This window comes from Prionailurus viverrinus, chromosome X, assembly GCF_022837055.1.
Source record: "Prionailurus viverrinus isolate Anna chromosome X, UM_Priviv_1.0, whole genome shotgun sequence".
Lineage (NCBI taxonomy): Eukaryota > Metazoa > Chordata > Mammalia > Carnivora > Felidae > Prionailurus > Prionailurus viverrinus.
In genome coordinates this window covers 33,440,580-33,457,796 of record NC_062579.1, presented here as the reverse complement: position 1 = coordinate 33,457,796, position 17,217 = coordinate 33,440,580, and the positions used below count along the sequence as shown (strand labels likewise).

The 17,217-nt window shown below is 39.9% G+C and overlaps 2 protein-coding genes across 12 annotated transcripts in view; one reads left to right on the top strand and one right to left on the bottom strand.

Annotated features, from left to right (window-relative positions):
* Positions 1 to 17,217, top strand: part of CASK (calcium/calmodulin dependent serine protein kinase) — a 358,179-nt gene that overhangs the window by 194,708 nt on the left and 146,254 nt on the right. The gene's annotated exons all lie outside the window — the stretch shown is intronic.
* GPR34 (G protein-coupled receptor 34) lies at positions 8,042 to 16,256 on the bottom strand. 4 transcript variants are annotated; one of them, XM_047843626.1, is made up of 4 exons: positions 16,105 to 16,256; positions 15,512 to 15,605; positions 8,861 to 9,720; positions 8,619 to 8,756 (listed from the first exon to the last, which is right to left on the bottom strand). In XM_047843626.1, the coding sequence occupies exons 3-4, from the start codon at positions 9,639 to 9,641 to the stop codon at positions 8,677 to 8,679; spliced, it is 861 nt and encodes a 286-aa protein (XP_047699582.1). In that variant the 5' UTR covers positions 9,642 to 9,720; positions 15,512 to 15,605; positions 16,105 to 16,256; the 3' UTR covers positions 8,619 to 8,676. The 4 variants fall into 4 exon arrangements, with proteins under 4 accessions (XP_047699579.1, XP_047699580.1, XP_047699581.1 ...); XM_047843623.1 differs by having other exon boundaries at positions 8,042 to 9,720; positions 16,105 to 16,247; XM_047843624.1 differs by lacking the exon at positions 15,512 to 15,605 and having other exon boundaries at positions 8,042 to 9,720; positions 16,105 to 16,249.

Below are 17,217 nucleotides of genomic sequence, written 5' to 3'. Positions count from 1 at the left end.
GGAGGGGAGGGTGAGTGATGGGCATTGAAGAGGGCATCTTTTGGGGTGAGCACTGGGTGTTGTATGGAAACCAATTTGACAATAAATTTCATATATTGAAAAAAAAAGGTCTCAAAGTTCCTAGAATACACCAACTCACTTTAAACAGTTTATCTAGCAATAGAAATGCCTACTACGTGCTGAGCAAGAAACCTAGGTCAAATTCACGACAAAAGAAGATTGAGGGAAACTGCTTGGGGAGCATTGACCATACATCAAGCAGCCTCCCGACCCTCCCCTGCCCCCCCGCCCGACAACATGCACACATCTGAGTAGCCCCAACGACGTTACTGTAGTGGCACATGTGGCACAGCTAGATCGCAGGTGGCCCCTGCTTGCCACGCAGGCAGTTAATGTTCTGTAAGACCCAAAACTTCTATTAAAGGGATCTAGGGATGCCTGGGTGGCTTAGTTGGTTAAGCGCCGACTTCGGCTCAGGTCATGATCTCGCGGTTTGTGAGTTCAAGCCCCACGTTGGGCTCGGTGCTGACAGCTCTGAGCCTGGAGCCTGCTTCCGATTCTGCGTCTCCCTCTCTCTGTGTTCCTCCCCTGCTCGCTCTCTCTCTCTCTCTCTCTCTCTCGCTCTTAAAATAAATAATAAACATTAAAAATTTTGTTTTAAATAAGGGGATCTGAAAAACATCTAATCCAAACTTCATTAAATACTTAAAATTCTCTGCTACCTTCCCAGCCTGCTGGGGATCCAAACTATATTGAAACACTTCTAACAAATAACTCACTGGCTTTCTATTCTTTGTGAGATCTGTAATTATTAGAAAACCCTGTCTTAAAATCTGGAGAAACACGCTGCTTACAAATCCCATCCTTCGCTAATCCTATTTCAGCTTGCTCCCTGAAGCTACACGCATATGTTGTTGCTCTAATATCTTTCCTTTAGTCTTCTGCTTTAAGGCAACATAATCTCATTCGTTCACCTGGTTTTCTGGGATCCTGCAAGGTGCCCTCACTGTCCTCTTCTATTTGTTCAACATTCAGAGTATGGTTCTGACTAGCGCAATACCAGCCTGTCGCCACTCTTGTCCTGGACATTGCTGTTATTAATGAAATCTGAAGTTAAATGATTACCCTTTGTGAGTTTCTTCCCCCCACCTCATTTGATCCAGATCAGCTTCCACTGTATACCTTCCGAGTTATGATGTTCACCTTCAGCTTCTGGCCATTTGAGTATTTGGATGACATATTGAATGTTTCCTCCTGACCAGGTAGATTTATTAACTCACTCAGTCCTCATAACAACACTATGAGTTAGGTACTCCTTGTTTTCTCAGTAGAAGAAAGAGAGTTTGCCCAAGGTTGCATAGTAAGTGGTGGAGCCAGAAATTGAACTAGGGCAGTCTGGCTGCAACAGCCAACTTTCTAACCTGGCTGTTACAGTGACTCTCGGTTCTATTATATATTACTGTTTAGTGTCACTGGGCCAAGAAGACCTATTGGATCCAGCCCCACCATCATCCCTGCCAGGGCCTTACTGATGGGATGATGATACTGCTCCATTGTTCAAGACTTCTCTGGGACTCTGTTTGGATGGTCAGAACCAACATCTTCTATGTTAATACATTTAAAGGTCACTCCCTGGCCTAGAAGACTTTCTAGGCTTTCAAATCATTTGCATATCTATGCTCAGATGTTTGCATTTTGTAGTTTAACTCTCAGAAAAGATTTCTGTGTTCTCAGGGTGCCTCATTTGGACTCTGTTTATGACTGTAATGCCAGGCTAATTATAATTTCCTCTGCAAATTCCTTAGCATGGTTTTTGAGAGATGTATATCAAAGGGCCAGGGTTCATCTAGATTTTTTATTAGCAGGTTTCTTTAAAGCAAAAGAGAAAAACATCTTAACTTTGATGTCTGGCAAAAGAAACCATAAACAAAGGACAAGGTAAGGCCCATGCAGATACAAGTGATTTACAACCCACGTAAACAACAAAAGATTAGTATCCAGAATATGTAAAGAGGTATTTCAACAATTTGAAAGAAAAGAGTAAAAGATAAGCAACTAACTAAGGGGTAAAAGGGGAGAGGCATAGACATGAACCAGGCCATTTACCCAAGAAGAAACCTGAATGGGGGTAAGGGGGAAGCATGAGATGATGTTCCACTTCATTTGTAATCAGGCAAGCACGAGTTAAAACCACAGGGAGATACCATTCACACCTACCAGACGGACAAAAGTTAGTAAATCTGACAAAACTAAGTATTGGGAAACTCCTATCTTGCTAGTGGTGGGAGAGGTATACAAATTGGTAAAATACCTTTGGAGAGCAGTTTGTCACAACAGAGATAAATTGAGGATGTGCATACCCTTACAACCAAGCATTTCTACTTCTAGGTGTGAACCATAGAGAAATTCCACACTTGTGCACAGAGCATATAAAAGACTTCACTTAACCCTGGTTTCTCATAGCGAAAAAGTGGAAACCACCTAAGGGCCCATTGTTAGGTAAAATGGAGAATTGAACTGAACTATTGTTTGTTCCCACAGTAAAAGACTGTGTATCAGTGAAATGAATAAATGAGGCCTACATGTATCAACATAAACATTGAGTGAAAAAGTTACAAAGAGATGTAGTGATAACATACTATTTGTATAAAGTTTAATAACAAATCTAATGCTTATTGTTATACATGCCTATGTGACAAAAGTATACAGATACACATCAGAATGATACGTTGTAACTTCAGGAAAGAGGCTACCTCAAGATGAGCTTTAGTGAAGCTAGCTTTTGGGGTTATGTATGGGTACAAGAGAACAGTTAAGAAATAGGACAAGTGTCAACATCTGTTAAATTTGGGTGATGGCTGCTTGCTGCTTGTTATGTTTTTTTGTATGTTTGAAATGTTTTAGAACTAAAAAAAAAAAAAAAAAATGATACATGGAATGATCAAGCCAGAATATAACCATAGCACTTAACTGTTAATCCTGAAATAATTGGATGACTTACTAAAGCAAAAAGAGATTCTATGCATCAGCCACACCTGTATTCAAAACACAATTAGAAACCTTTATCCAGGATGTTTGGGTGGTTCAGTCGGGTAAGTGGCCGACTCTTGATCTCAGCTCAGGTCTTGATCTCAAGGTCATGAGTTCAAACCCTGTTTTGGGTTCCGTGCTGGGCATGAAGCCTACTTAAAAAACAAAACAAAAAACATTTTTCAAATCTCATGTCATGATAGTTCTTCATGCACTCTTAAGCAGAAGCAAAATTAGTAAGGGTGAGATGGTCTAAAATTTGATTATTTTCCCCAAACTTTATGCTTTTTTACTAGATTATTGTCCATGTTTCAGGCAGAGCTTTCACAGAGTGTGCAAATGTGCCATAGCTAGAAAACCAGTCTTTAAGATTTTGACTTTTGACATCACGCAGTTCTGATGAGTGATAAACAGAATTATTTGCCCCAAATACATGTTGCCAGTTTATGGTTGGTTTGTTTTTTTAAGACATCTCAGTAGTTAGCCATTGTGCTTGGGCAGAATGAAATGAAAACAAAAAGCATTGTCTTAGCAGAGACCATGTCTATGGAGTAGAAGTCTACTAACTAACATCCCGTCATATGTCAAAGACCGTTTTACTTACATGACTGCGGTAGAGATAAGATGATAATGTGTGTCCAGCACTTAGCATAGTAGAGGGCACATAAACATGTCATACTTTGCTTCTCATTTTCTTGCATGTGAACTTGAGAGGGGGGAAATAAGAGGCATCGCAGAAGTTTAGGACAAACCTAGCACTTCCTTTCCAGCTCTGAATCTGTTGTTACCACCAGCCAGCCAGCCCCCTCATATCTTCATCTGCAAACCAGACTGCATTGAGGCACTGCAACAGCCATTTACTGGTGTGTGTTCTCAACTGGGCCATGTAGCCATGAAAAAAGACATTGCATCATCCAACATGAGAGTGTGCCTTCGTTTCTATCTCAGTTGATAGTTCAGGGTACATTCTGAGTTTTGAATGCTTTCTTCTGATCAAAAATAGAAGTTTCTTTGCAAGTTATGTTGTCTGTTGGTGCCTGACATAAGAGGCTCTCCTAAGTAGATGTCATCATCTGTTGTGAGTATTTCTCCCACTTTGTGCTTTTGCTTTTATATTAGTTTGTGGGGTTTGATCAAAAAAATAGTAAGTGTGCATTTTCTCTATAGTTATTTCTCATTTTGTTAATAGAAGGTTCTTTCCCATCCACAGATGAGTTAGTCACTTACATATTTTTAAATCTTTTATTGATTTCATTATTTACATCTGACAGTCTAATCCACTTACAGTTTTTGGTGTGGAATGAGGCGAGGCTGTAAACTGACTTTTGATTTTAAATAAGCACAGCACTATTTATTAACCCATTCCTTCCTTCCCCTGTGCCCTTCGTGATGTTTCCTTTATTTGCAGTGGTTCTCCCTGAGGGAGGAAAGTGTATCACAGTCACTCAGGAAGCTTTTCAGAAATCCTCTTAACCCCACTTTGGACGATTCTAGCGCATCTTGAATACCAGAATCTTTGGCCGCCCTCTGATTATCCCTGCCCCTTCTCTTGTGAGAGCCATTAATTATGTCATATAATCTACTCCTGTATCATCAAGGGTCTGCTTAGAGATGTGGATTCTGTTCCACTGATAAGCGTACCCTTGGACCTGCTGCACAGTGCTCTTCTTATTGAACGACATGAATGCATTTTAATATCTGGCCAAATAAGTTTCCATTCATATTTCAAAAACCTAAAAAATAGCCTGTTAACATGTTTCTGCAAAATCCAGGTTGCCTTTGGAAAGAACTCTATTTCATGTTGTTTTGCTCTTGCGGGTAACTTTCAGTAAGGCTTTGCTTCACAGAGTTGTAATTATCTTAGTTCTACTTTTATATCAGCAGGACTGAAGAATCCATTTTAAAAGAAGTTGAAAATAAAGCCTTCTGTACTTGAACAAAATTTCCTTTTTCTGTTGACCTGATCTTAGAAATTCAACCATCATCAAACCCAGCTCTGCACGGAATACTTTTCCAAAATGAATAGCAACACTCAGCATTTAGGCTTCAGTGTGGCAGCCAGGCAGTTAAGTTTGCCCTTGTTTAGTTTTGCATATGTGAGATGCTATTTAGAAACTTGTTCTGAATATCTTTTGCAAGGTGAGGATATGTATATACCTCAGAATTTCCTTTTTCTGTATGCTTCTAGAGCTAAACCTTGGGTTGGGGGAGGTAGGGACAAATGCTTCCTGCTTGCAAACACTAATGCTCAGTAAGAAATAAAAGATTATATATAATAAATAGCCTTAAATTTGGTAAGCCAGTAGCATGTTTTTCTAAAAATTTACAAACATTCTCAGGATTCAGTTTACTATAAGGCATATTATTAGTGAAACTTCTATCAATAAACAAAATCTGTTACAAGCTTATGCACAGATTGACTTTTATCAAAATTTATTTTACTGAAAATATACCACAAATTAATTCAGTGTTGTAATTTTTCATTTTTTTTTTAAGAATGCCATTGTACAGGACTTTGTATAGGGATCATCTCATTTAATATAAATAATGAGACAGCTTCTAGAACTATGAGTGTATTTATATTTTTTTTAATGTTCATAAAACTAATAGTAATGTGATTTAAGCATCCAAACTGTATGTTTACAATAGAAGCATGAAGGGGTATAAAATGCTTACTAGTAATGTAAAAGAAAATTTTTTTAACTTTGAGAACATGAGGGGAAATTCATACTGTCATATTTTAAAACCATACAAACAGAAATGTTGAATTTCAGTTTGGTGGTATTTGCTAATAATGTCAGAGCCAAGTAATACAAGTTTTTTCTGAGCTAATTTTTCTGCAAATTTCAATTTTCTCAAATGTTTCTTGTTTCTTAAATATAATTCCACTTTGACCTGTTCTTTATTCAATCAGTTGTGTGTACTTACCGAAATATGGCTGTGCACTAATTGTATACAAGGCAAATCCCATTAAAACTTATTCAACCCATGAGGCGGGCACCTGGGTGGCTCAGTAAGTTAAGCCTCCAGCTTCAGCTCAGGTCATGATCTCATGGTTTGTGAGTTCAAGCCCCACATCAGCCTCTGTGCTGACAGCTTGGAGCCTAGAGCCTGCTTCTGTTTCTGTATCTCCCCTCTCTCTGTCCCTCCCTCCCTCTCCCTCCCCCTTCCTCTCTCTCTCTCTCTCTCTCTCTCTCTCTCTCTCTCTCTCTCTCTCTCAAATAACATTAAAAAAAAAATTATATTCGGGCACCTGGGTGGCTCAGTTGGTTGAGCATCCAACTTCGGCTCAGGTCATGATCTCACGGTTTGTGAGTTCGAGCCCTGTGTCGGGCTCTGCTGACAGCTCAGAGCCGGGAGCCTGCTTTGGATTCTTTGTCTCCCTCTGTCTCTGCCTCTTCCCCACTCACACGTTGTGTCTCTTTCTCTCAAAAAATGAATAAAAATCAAAAAAAGTGTTTTTTTTTTTTTAATTTAAATTCAACCCTAACAAAATTCTTCATACTCTTTAATACTGATTTCTCAATGAGCGGCCCACCTGAAGTTTGAAGAATTATTCTAACTATAAGAAATTCTCATACTCTGTGACAAACTTATGAATGGATCTTTGGAGTTTGTCATAACAGGCTTTTACATATTTACTCAATAGCATTCTGATTCTATGTGTGACCAAAAAAACTGAACACATGCTGGACAAACTTTTAAGAATGCTTCCTTTAATGACATCTCCTGATTCCAATTGTATGATGCTCTGTGCAGTTATATCCAGATACACCAAACAAGAAAAAAACGAAATACACCCACATTTTCAATTCTGTTAAGCACCCCTTCCCTCCCTCCTTGTCTCATTCCTCCACTCATTCATTTATTCAGCAGATACCTCTCAGTGTGCCTTGCAACACACTAATCTCCCAGGAGCCCTTTTGATAAATAAGACCCCTTTCTCTTGGAGCTTAGTCTCCAGTTAGTTTTGAGCATACACGAAAATTTCAGAACTTGCTTCCTTTAATTCTAATCTATAATTTTGTTTTCTTATAAAATATTTCAAACACTCAGCAATATGCCAAAAGTAATATGACAGATACCCAAGTACTATCACAGAGGCTTAACAGACATTAACATTTTGCCATGTTGGCTTCAAATCTCTCCAGCTGCAACCATTAACCTTAAGTTGGTGTGTTATGTTGTGTATATTATGCACATTTTGTTGTTACGTATCTATAGATCCATAAATAATGTAGTATTTTATGTGTTTTTGTGTTTTACATAAATGATTTCACATGGTATATACCCTTTTTGCAGTTGGGGTCTGGGGAGGGTGTTTTTTATTCAACATTGTTTTTTGATGATTCTCCATGTTGATGCATGCAGGTGTAGTTCCTTGAAGCACTGGGTAATACTCCCTTTTGTGAATAAGCCACAGTGTATTTCTCCATTCCTTTGCTGATGCACACTCAACTTAGGCCGTTTCCAAGCTTTTGATGTTATGAACTAGTAGTTCACTGAGCATGATTATGTACGTTTTTTTGTGAACATGCTTGAGTCGTTCTGTCCAATGTATACCTAGTAGCAGACTTGATGGATCATAAGGTGTGCATATCTTCAATTTTACTCCAGTAAAGTGTGTTCCAAGATGGCAGAGTCATTCATAAATCTGCTTTAAGGAAGGTGGGGGTTTAAGTCCTATTGCTAGGCTATCAAATTCTTAGCTTATCTGTTCTTTGATTTTATTGTACAGTATTTAAATTCTATTTTATCTAAGCAGTGATAGATAATAAATGTTTTTAATTTTTAAGTAGAATTTTATTATGTCATCTATTATGGAGGTTCAGGCATAAATGAATACACTAGCAAATTATACAGGCTTTTTAAATGACAAAGAACATATTTTCTGACATGTTGTTGGTCCTCAAATCATTTATCTTTTAAAAAAAAACTTTATTTATTTTGAGAGAGAGAGACAGAGTGCACAAGTGGGGAAGGGGGAATTCTCTTCCTCCCCCCTTCCCCACTTGTGCACTCTGTCTCTCTCTCAAAATAAATCGTGACCAGACGTTTAACCGACTGAGCCTTCCACGTGTCTCCAAATCATTTACCTTTGAAACACACTCTAATATTAAGTGCTTAATTTTGAGTAACTACTTTAGTGACTTGAGAAAGTATGATATTTTAATTATTCTGTTGTTAAAACTATAAATTTCACTTAACTCTATAATCTATGTTAAGAGTGTTAACAACATGTTTTGAAAAGATTTTACATACAGATTTAAAATCTAGTGATGAGTATAAGCTTCTCTTGCCCTTAAAATATTTTACAACTAAGCAAATGAAATATCACAAATATGCAACAAGCTTTGAGCAGATCTGAGCTTTACAAATGCTAGAGCTTTGTTTCATAGGTTTTAGTTCTTCAAAGTATTAAGATGTTGTATTTTCTCATTCTTTTTAATGTGTTTACTTCAAGTGATTTAAGAAGGAGACTGAATTTTAGCTGCAGCAGATGTATCATGCAGGGAGTACCCTGGTTTAAATTCTGACGTGCTTTCACTTCTGCTCGCTTCCCCTTGAAAGTGTCTAGAAAGAAGCTGGCACATTATTTTGCGGATGTTACTGGACATGAGGAAATACATGACTGGGTCTAAGCAACTATTGAAAGACGAGAAGACCAGCATGATCTCGTTGGTTTTGTGAACGATTTCCTTCCAATAGCAAGGTGGCTTGTTTAGCTGTGAAAAAATATAGACAAATCGGAAGGCATGATACGGAACAAAACATATAGTAAAAATGATGAGTACAATAAAGGAATTCCGAGCTGTGGTGGCATATTTACCAGAGTTGGGAAATTTGGACCTCCTTTTAGAAATCCTCAGTAGATTCTTGCCGATCTTAATATATGAAAGGATTATTAGTAAGAAAATTAGCCAGAACATTACCACAAGAATGAGGTTAAAAATTGCTTCTCCCTTGGCATTCGTCCTCTCTCTATAATGGAAGCACATTGTGGAATTATTGGAATCATGGCCTTCTTTCTTAGGGGCTAATATAATCATAGCTAGAAATCCAGCAAGAGCAACTGTCCATACTATACAGCAAACATAAATACTTTGTTTGGTTGTTACTGCCTTCCGTTGTTGTATAGACCGATTGATTTTTATATAGCGATCCAAACTGATGAATCCAAGCAAAATAATGCTAATGTACATGTTCATATAAAATAGTGTTCCCACAGCCCTGCAAAGGATCATATTGAGTGTCCACTTGTTCTGGTTAATGTGATACATTATGCGGAAAGGCAGGCAGAAGATCAGTAAGAGATCTGCAATGGCTACATTCAGTAGGTAAATCTGAATGGAGTTTCTCTTGCGGTGGATACCCAGAAATACATAGAGGGCGATTATGTTTCCAACCAGTCCCACGATGAAAATAACAGAGAAGGATACTGTTAACACGCTAGAGAGCAGTTTCTCATCCATGACACAGTCAGTATCTGCTGTTCCTGACATGGTGTGTGGCGTTGAGATGCTGTGATTAGCTGTAAAGTTCACTCCCTGAGAGGACCAAGGCCAGCTGTAGGCCGAAGTGGTTGGCATTGTTACGGCGTGACTTCTCATTGTCTGGTGTAGGGATCAAAAAGTGAAGGTGCTAAATGATGTGTTCCTTGTGTGTAGCTTTGGTATCTTCAGAATTTTCCTACAAGGGAAAGCAGCATTGAGTTATTTGCCATTTTAATAAGTTTCTTTAAGCACAAATAATAAGCGATATATTTTCAGATGGGAGAAACTTTGAGTATCTGCACTATGTATGTAGCAGCAGCATGGTACCACAACTCAAGCAGTAAGTATACTAGAGTCTTAGGGAATGTCCTGCTCTAACCTTTCCTATGGCTGTGGTATATGTTCAAGGTTTGTTTTATTTAACTTGCCGTATGGAGTTTGTTATGGGAATAGAGACAGACGTATGGACAAATGACAGCTCATATTGTTCAAAGATAAGGGTCCATTTCCCGAAAGGTAGTTACAGCCATGAGTGAGCTGGGCCCACTGCTGACCCCTGCCCAGCTCCCTGCCTTGACTCCTTCCCTTGTGTCTGGTATCCGTTCATTTGGGCAAGGATTGCCACACAGCATATGACATAAACTGTGGCAGTCTTCCATCCCGCGGGGGAATAGAAGAAAGAGTCCTAAATTTCTTCCTTTTCAAGCTAAGACCAAGTTGGGCGTATTAAAATCATTTGCCTGCGAGCTATGCAGACCCAAGAGAGCAGAACACCTGCCCCCTCAGACAGACTCTTGTAACAAGGTAGCCAAACAAAACCAAGCTGGGTGGCAAAGGCTGCCAGTTAGTTGAGACAGACAGTCTCCTGACCCGGAAGCATAGAGTGATAGTACAGATGGGAAGCACGATGTGCATTCCAAGATTCTGAAACAACTAACTGCAGCTTACTATGCTCCAGGTTAGGTCATTTGCAACTGTCGCTGGAACCTTATAAGAGTGTGTGTGAATTCCACTTGTTTGCCGCAGCAGAGAATGTTAGCAGCGCCACCTATTCTTGGCTCCTTCCTGGGCATTGAGTGCAGTGAAGCCCTCAGTCTGAGAGGCCATCATAAGGAGCTAGAAGACATGAAGAGAGGGTCCCAGGAGGTCTCAGAGTGACTGCCCCATTTCTCTACAGCAGCATCTTAGCAGGTGTAACACAAAGACATTCCGAGCAAGGTTACCAAAATCAGACCTAACTCTGTGACCTTGGTCACACCAATTCATCTTTTCTAAGCTTCAGGTTTCTCATCTGTAGAAATGCACAATGTGTATGAAGAACTTAACCCCGGGCACATAAAAGTACTCAATGAAAATTAGTTTTTAAAAAAAACAAAACACCTGGGTGCCTGAGTGTCTCGTTCAGTCAGTTGAATATCCAACTTCGGCTCAGGTCACGAACTGAGTTTGTGAGTTCAAGCCCTGTGTCAGGCTCTGTGCTGACAGCTGGGAGCCTGGAGCCTGCTTCGGATTCTGTGTCTTCCTTCTCTCTCTCTCTCTCTCTCTCTCTCTCTCTCTCTCAAAAATAAATAAACATTTAAAAAATAAAAAAAAATTTAAAAACCACCTTTGGGGGATGCCTGAGTGGCTCAGTTGTTTGAACCTCCAACTCTTGATCTCAGCTCAGGTCATGGTCCTAGGGTCATGGGATCAAGCCCTGTATCAGGCTCTGAGCTGAGCATGGAGCCTGCTTAAGATTCTCTCTCCCTGTGCCCCTCTCCCCTGCTCATGCACATGCATTCTCTCTCCCCCACCCCCACCACTCTCCCCCATTCACACACTCTCTCTCTCTCTAAAATTTATATATATAAAAACACCTTTGGACTAATCTCATTTTAGTAAATATTTCATACATGGCTAAGTACTGCATGGAAACCAAAAGTGAACAAGTCCAAGATCCTGCTCTCAGGAAACATTTTTGTAGGCATGCACATTCAAATTCTGAATGCTATATTGTAAAGTGGAATTGAATGAAAATAACTTCTGGATGTGACATGGTACGCAGAGAAATACATTTGGAAGAACTTAGCCTTTCTTAATATTCCACCTATAATTTGATCAAGAAGAAACCATATAGTCGAGGGTAAAATTCCAGTTTAAAATTTTGCTAAAGAGGGAAAATTGATTCCAGGGAAGAAGAACTGGCTGGTGAAGAGGAAGTTATGTAATCTATCTCTGGTAAGAGCCTGTCTCTACAGTTCAGGTCAGTGGAGGGAGGGAGGCAGGCGGACCCAGTCTAGTCTGTCCTGTGTCTCAACTGCAGGAACCAATTTCAGCAGAATTTATAGAAACTTACATGCATGTATCTGGTGATCAGAAATTCTAAAAGGAAAGGGCAATCTAGGAAGAGTGGAAGCCGATAATGCAATCTAGATTACCAGGAAGAGGAAAAAGGTGCCTAAAGGAGGAATTTGCATTGTATGGTTAGGTGGGAAGCTTGCTGCAGCTTGGGTAGAAACCTCCCATGGCCACTGATGAAAGGGAATTTGATGGCAAGTGACATGACTTTAAGAGCTCAGATAGCCAAAATGCCTGTAAAAACTCATCTGTAAGTAGTTCTTTTTTTTTTTTTTTCCTTCTTCCATGCCAGATCTTAAACTCCATTAGGATTGGGAACCAAGTCTTTTTTTTTTTGTTTGTTTGCCTCTGTGTAGCAAGTGCTTAGCACAATAAATATTGCTGAATGAAAGAGGGAATTTAGTAGAAAAGCAGGTAGAGTTCTACATGTGGACAGCAAAATCAGCTGTTCAAGTACAGGAAGAGCTTTGACTGCATTAAGAAAATTGCATTTAGGGGCGCCTGGGTGGCGCAGTCGGTTGAGCGTCCGACTTCAGCCAGGTCACGATCTCGCGGTCTGTGGGTTCCAGCCCCGCGTCGGGCTCTGGGCTGATGGCTCAGAGCCTGGAGCCTGTTTCCGATTCTGTGTCTCCCTCTCTCTCTCTGCCCCTCCCCCGTTCATGCTCTGTCTCTCTCTGTCCCAAAAATGAATAAACGTTGAAAAAAACAATTAAAAAAAAAAAAAAAAAGAAAATTGCATTTGACCGAGGTTGCTGGGTTGGTAGTATGATGCGCCTACAGCAAAAACTAACCCCCTTCTTTGGTTGAATTCACAGATATGGAATGTCTTAAGTGGAGATTGTCACCACTAACCTGAAGGTTGTCACTACTAGTCCTGAACTGGAATACAGCCATTTCATCCTAACATCACACTTAGAAACTGCCACAGACCACATGGGGAGAAAAGCCCAAATTATGTCATAGGAGCGAGCTGAAGGAAGTAGGCACCTTACCCTGGAGATATAGAAGAGACTGTCAGTGGCTCTCAATCCTGAGCTGCATATTAGAACCCCTTTGAGGGCTTTTTAAAGATACCACTGCCTGGCTCCAGCCCCAGATCTTCTGATTTAATTGATCTGGAATGGGCTCCAGGCAATGGTTTCCTTTAAAAGCTCCTCAGGGGATTCTAATGTGCATCGAGAATTGAACCCTTGAGCTAGATGGCTGACCCATTAACTAATATTTATTTAGCAGTTGCTGTGTACCAGGCAGTGTGTTAAGCACATTTATATTCATGTACATAATCCTTATATTAAACTTGTGAGGTAGGTATTACAAAAGAGACAATGAGAAATCAAGAGGTTGTGAACTTTACCCATGACCACACAATTCTTTAAATGGCAGTACCCAAGCTGGGACTCAGATCTGCCTACCTTTTAGGGTCCATGATCCCTAAACCTCACTTCTCCTGATCACATATGAACAGCATTTTCTTTTTTAATTCTGAGTTCTGTCAGCAGTATTTAGACATGATTCCTTCAACATTATCCACGTTGGCAATTTTTTTAAGATTTTTTTTTTTTAAGTAATCACTACACCCATTGTGGGGCTCAAAGTCACAACCCCAAGATCAAGAGTCATATGTTCCACCGACTGAGCAGCCAGACACCCCTTAAAGATTTTATTTTTTTAAGTAATCTTTATACCCAGGGTGGGGCTTGAACTCACAACCCCAAGATCAAAAGTCACATGTTCTACTGACTGAGCCAGCCAGGTGCCCCTCACATTAGCAATTTTAAGAAGAGGCTATGGGGCGCCTGGGTGGCGCAGTCGGTTGAGTGTCCGACTTCAGCCAGGTCACGATCTCGCGGTCCGTGAGTTCGAGCCCCGCGTCGGGCTCTGGGCTGATGGCTCAGAGCCTGGAGCCTGTTTCCGATTCTGAGTCTCCCTCTCTCTCTGCCCCTCCCATGCTCGCACTCTGTTTCTTTTTCTCTCTCAAAAATAAATAAACATTAGAAAAATTTTTAAAAAATTGATTGTGGGGCGCCTGGGTGGCACAGTCGGTTAAGCGTCTGACTTCAGCCAGGTCACGATCTCGCGGTCTGAGAGTTCGAGCCCCGCGTCAGGCTCTGGGCTGATGGCTCAGAGCCTGGAGCCTGCTTCCGATTCTGCGTCTCCCTCTCTCTCTGCCCCTCCCCCGTTCATGCTCTGTCTCTCTCTGTCCCAAAAATAAATAAATGTTGAAAAAAAAAAAAAATTTAAAAAAAAAAAAAAAGAAGAGGCTATGCCTTCTAGCTTTACTTTTTTGGAAAAAGGTATTAATCTTTTCATTTGCCCTGTACATTAGAGTAAGTAAAGAAGTCCAGAGTTTACAGAATCACAAATCATTCATCAGAATGTTTAGTTTCAAACTTACTTCTAGGCCTGAAAGCCATAATCAGGATGTTTCTAGAAAGCTGTTAGCACAAAAACCTTTCTGGTTTTGCTTTATTTTCAAGCCTAAAGAAAATAAAGTAAGGGGAGCCTGGATGGCTCAGTTGATTGAGAGTCCAGCTCTTGATTTCAATTCAGGTCATGATCTCACAGTTCATGGAATTGAGCTCCACATCTGGGCTCTGTGATGACAGTGGGGGGGCCTGCTTGGGATTTTCTCTCTTTCTCTCTTTGCCCCTTCCATGCATGCATGCATGCTCTTGCTGTCTCTCAAAATAAATAAACATTTTTTAAAAAAAGAGAAAATAAATGGGGCACCTAGGTGGCTCAGATGGTTGAGCGTTTGACTTCGGCTCAGGTTATCATCTCATGGCTTGTGAGTTCGAGCCCCATGTTGGGCTCTGTGCTGACAGCTTGGAGCCTGGAGCCTGCTTCAGATTCTGTGTCTGTCTGTCTGTCTCTCTCTCTGCCCCTCCCCCGCTGGCGCTCTCTGTCTTTCAAAAATAAATAAACATTAAAAAAAAAAGAGAGAAAATAAAGCAAAAGCAATGCATTTGTTTAAATAGTAATAGTAGCCATCATTTAGAACCATGTATTAGATGGCTAGTGTCTAGTCATCTATTAACAAATTAACAGATTAGATTCTGTTTTACACTTAATGGCTGATGTTTGCCTCCTTTCAATGTGTCCGTCACTCACTATTCTTAAGGCCATCTGTTGATGTATTAAAAACTACTTATTTGATAAGAATGGCCAGTGAGGACAAGAAACAGACCACTGTGTTCACATAGTGGACTAATTTCCCAGTGGGCATTGAGACTCCTGTGCTATATTGAAGTCACAGTGGTTTCCTGATAGTAGATGGTAAAGGTTTTTTAAGTGTTGTTACTTGGCAAATCCTGAAGCTTGCCATGCTGTGTTAGTGCTGCATTTGTAGCCGGTACCACCACCCCCTTCCGATAGTCTTCATCTGGCTCACGTAGGAGCTTCTGTACTGGAGGGCAGCACCCTACGGATTCTGCGGTGGCCTCGAATAAGCAAAAGCTTTTTCTTTTCTTTTTAAGTTTGCATTTATTTAACTAATCTCTACACCCAACATGGATCTCGAACTCACAAACCTGAGCTGAAGAGTTGCATGCTCTTGTGACTGAGCCAGCCAGGCAATCTGAGCAAAAGCTTTTTAAATGCATTCTGGGTACGTTTGTGAAAACATCACATCGCTCTGTTAAAATACATACCTATTTGGCAATAGTAGCAACCTTTTACTGTTTGTAGTTTGACTTGATAGTGACCGGATCCCTCAGGCCATGCTTCAAAAAATTGCACTAATTGCTGCATACAGAATAAAAATCAAAAGCATGTTGCTTAGGAAATAATACAATTAGTAGTACGTTCGATTTTGCTATAAATTTAACAGTAAATTACAACCATTGAAACTAGGGAGTCAGCATAACCATAACATTAATAAGTGATAGATCACTTCTTCCACATTGGAAATAAAATTGGTTGCTTATGAAAATAACTTTCAGTCAACTCAAGTGGCTCTGCAGGTCTTTATGGCAGAATGCAAAAGACAGTGTAAAGCAGTGTGACCGCATCGATAGATGAGCTTCAGTCCCTGCAGTGTCCTCAAGTACTTCAAGTAACTAAGAAGACAGCCTCATTTTAAGTCAAACCAAGGCAGAGGTCTCATTCGAGCACCTTACCCAGGGCTCCAGAAAGCAAAGTGGTCCTAGTCACCATGAAGCCGCTTTCACTTTTAATATTCAGAGAATCAAATTTTAACTGAAATAATGGATCATTTCTATAACTGAAATCAAGGAGTACTCACAGTTCAGGCTCTCTTGCAGTAAAGGAGCAGAGCCCCAAGCTTCCCTAAACACAGAGACTCTTCTTTATGTGTCAGCTGGGTTCTCCATCCGGTGGTGGTTCACTTGGTTGAGGTTGTCTTTTTATATATTTGCATGTGGTAATCAGGCTGTTTCCCCCCACCACCACCCCTTTTCTTTCTTTTTTCGATATGATACCCCTCTGAGTCCTTGTAGAAATGTTAACAAAGGAAAAAAAAAAAAAAACCCAGCCCACCAGCATGCAGCAACTTCATGTTTAAGGTCAGTCAACATTCCTTTAGATTTTTTCTATGCATACCTTTCACCTTGGCAGTTGTAGGAAGTTTTCCCTTATCCTCCCCAGATAAAGAAGTTTTATGAATTCTAAGCAGAAATACACATTTTCTGTTTTTCCTAAGAAGTGATGCATAATATGCATTGCATTTGCTGTTTCTTTCGGGATTCACTGTAGAAATTAAGGTATTCACAGAAAATAGTGTTCCCGTATTGAATTCTCCCAACATCAGTAACGAATTATTTTATTCTTTTTTTTAAGTTTTGAGGGTTTTTTTCAACTTTTTTTTGACCTGTACATTATTTTAGTGTATTTTCATGCATACCCTGAAGATCTTGGATTTATTTTCTAAAACAGTCTTACAATTTTGGACGAGATGAGATTTGGGATCGTATTCTCCCCTTTTTATCACTGTGACAGACTCTCCCAAGTAAATTGACATATCTCCTATCTTCTACAGAAAATAATGAAGGAATTCTGCAGTTTTTGTTTTGGTCCCAATCCAATATTTAATGACTATCTGTCTATCTCTGTAACTGCTGGCCTTGCAGTTTCATGGCATTTCCCTTTTTTTGTAGTCATCTGAAACGAAAGATTAGTTTTTATCCTCCCCATAATTGTCACCGTGCAGCTTTACTTATGCTAAATAACATTTAACTCACTGGGCTTTATCTAACATTCTAATTATATCTGGGTACTTACACGCTTCTGAACCCGTATTCTCCAGAGCTTTTGCTTTGTTATGACACATGGGACAGAATATTTTTAAATTCTAGAATGAAAATATTTTGTAGCTTTTACTTCCCCCTTAGAACTCCTG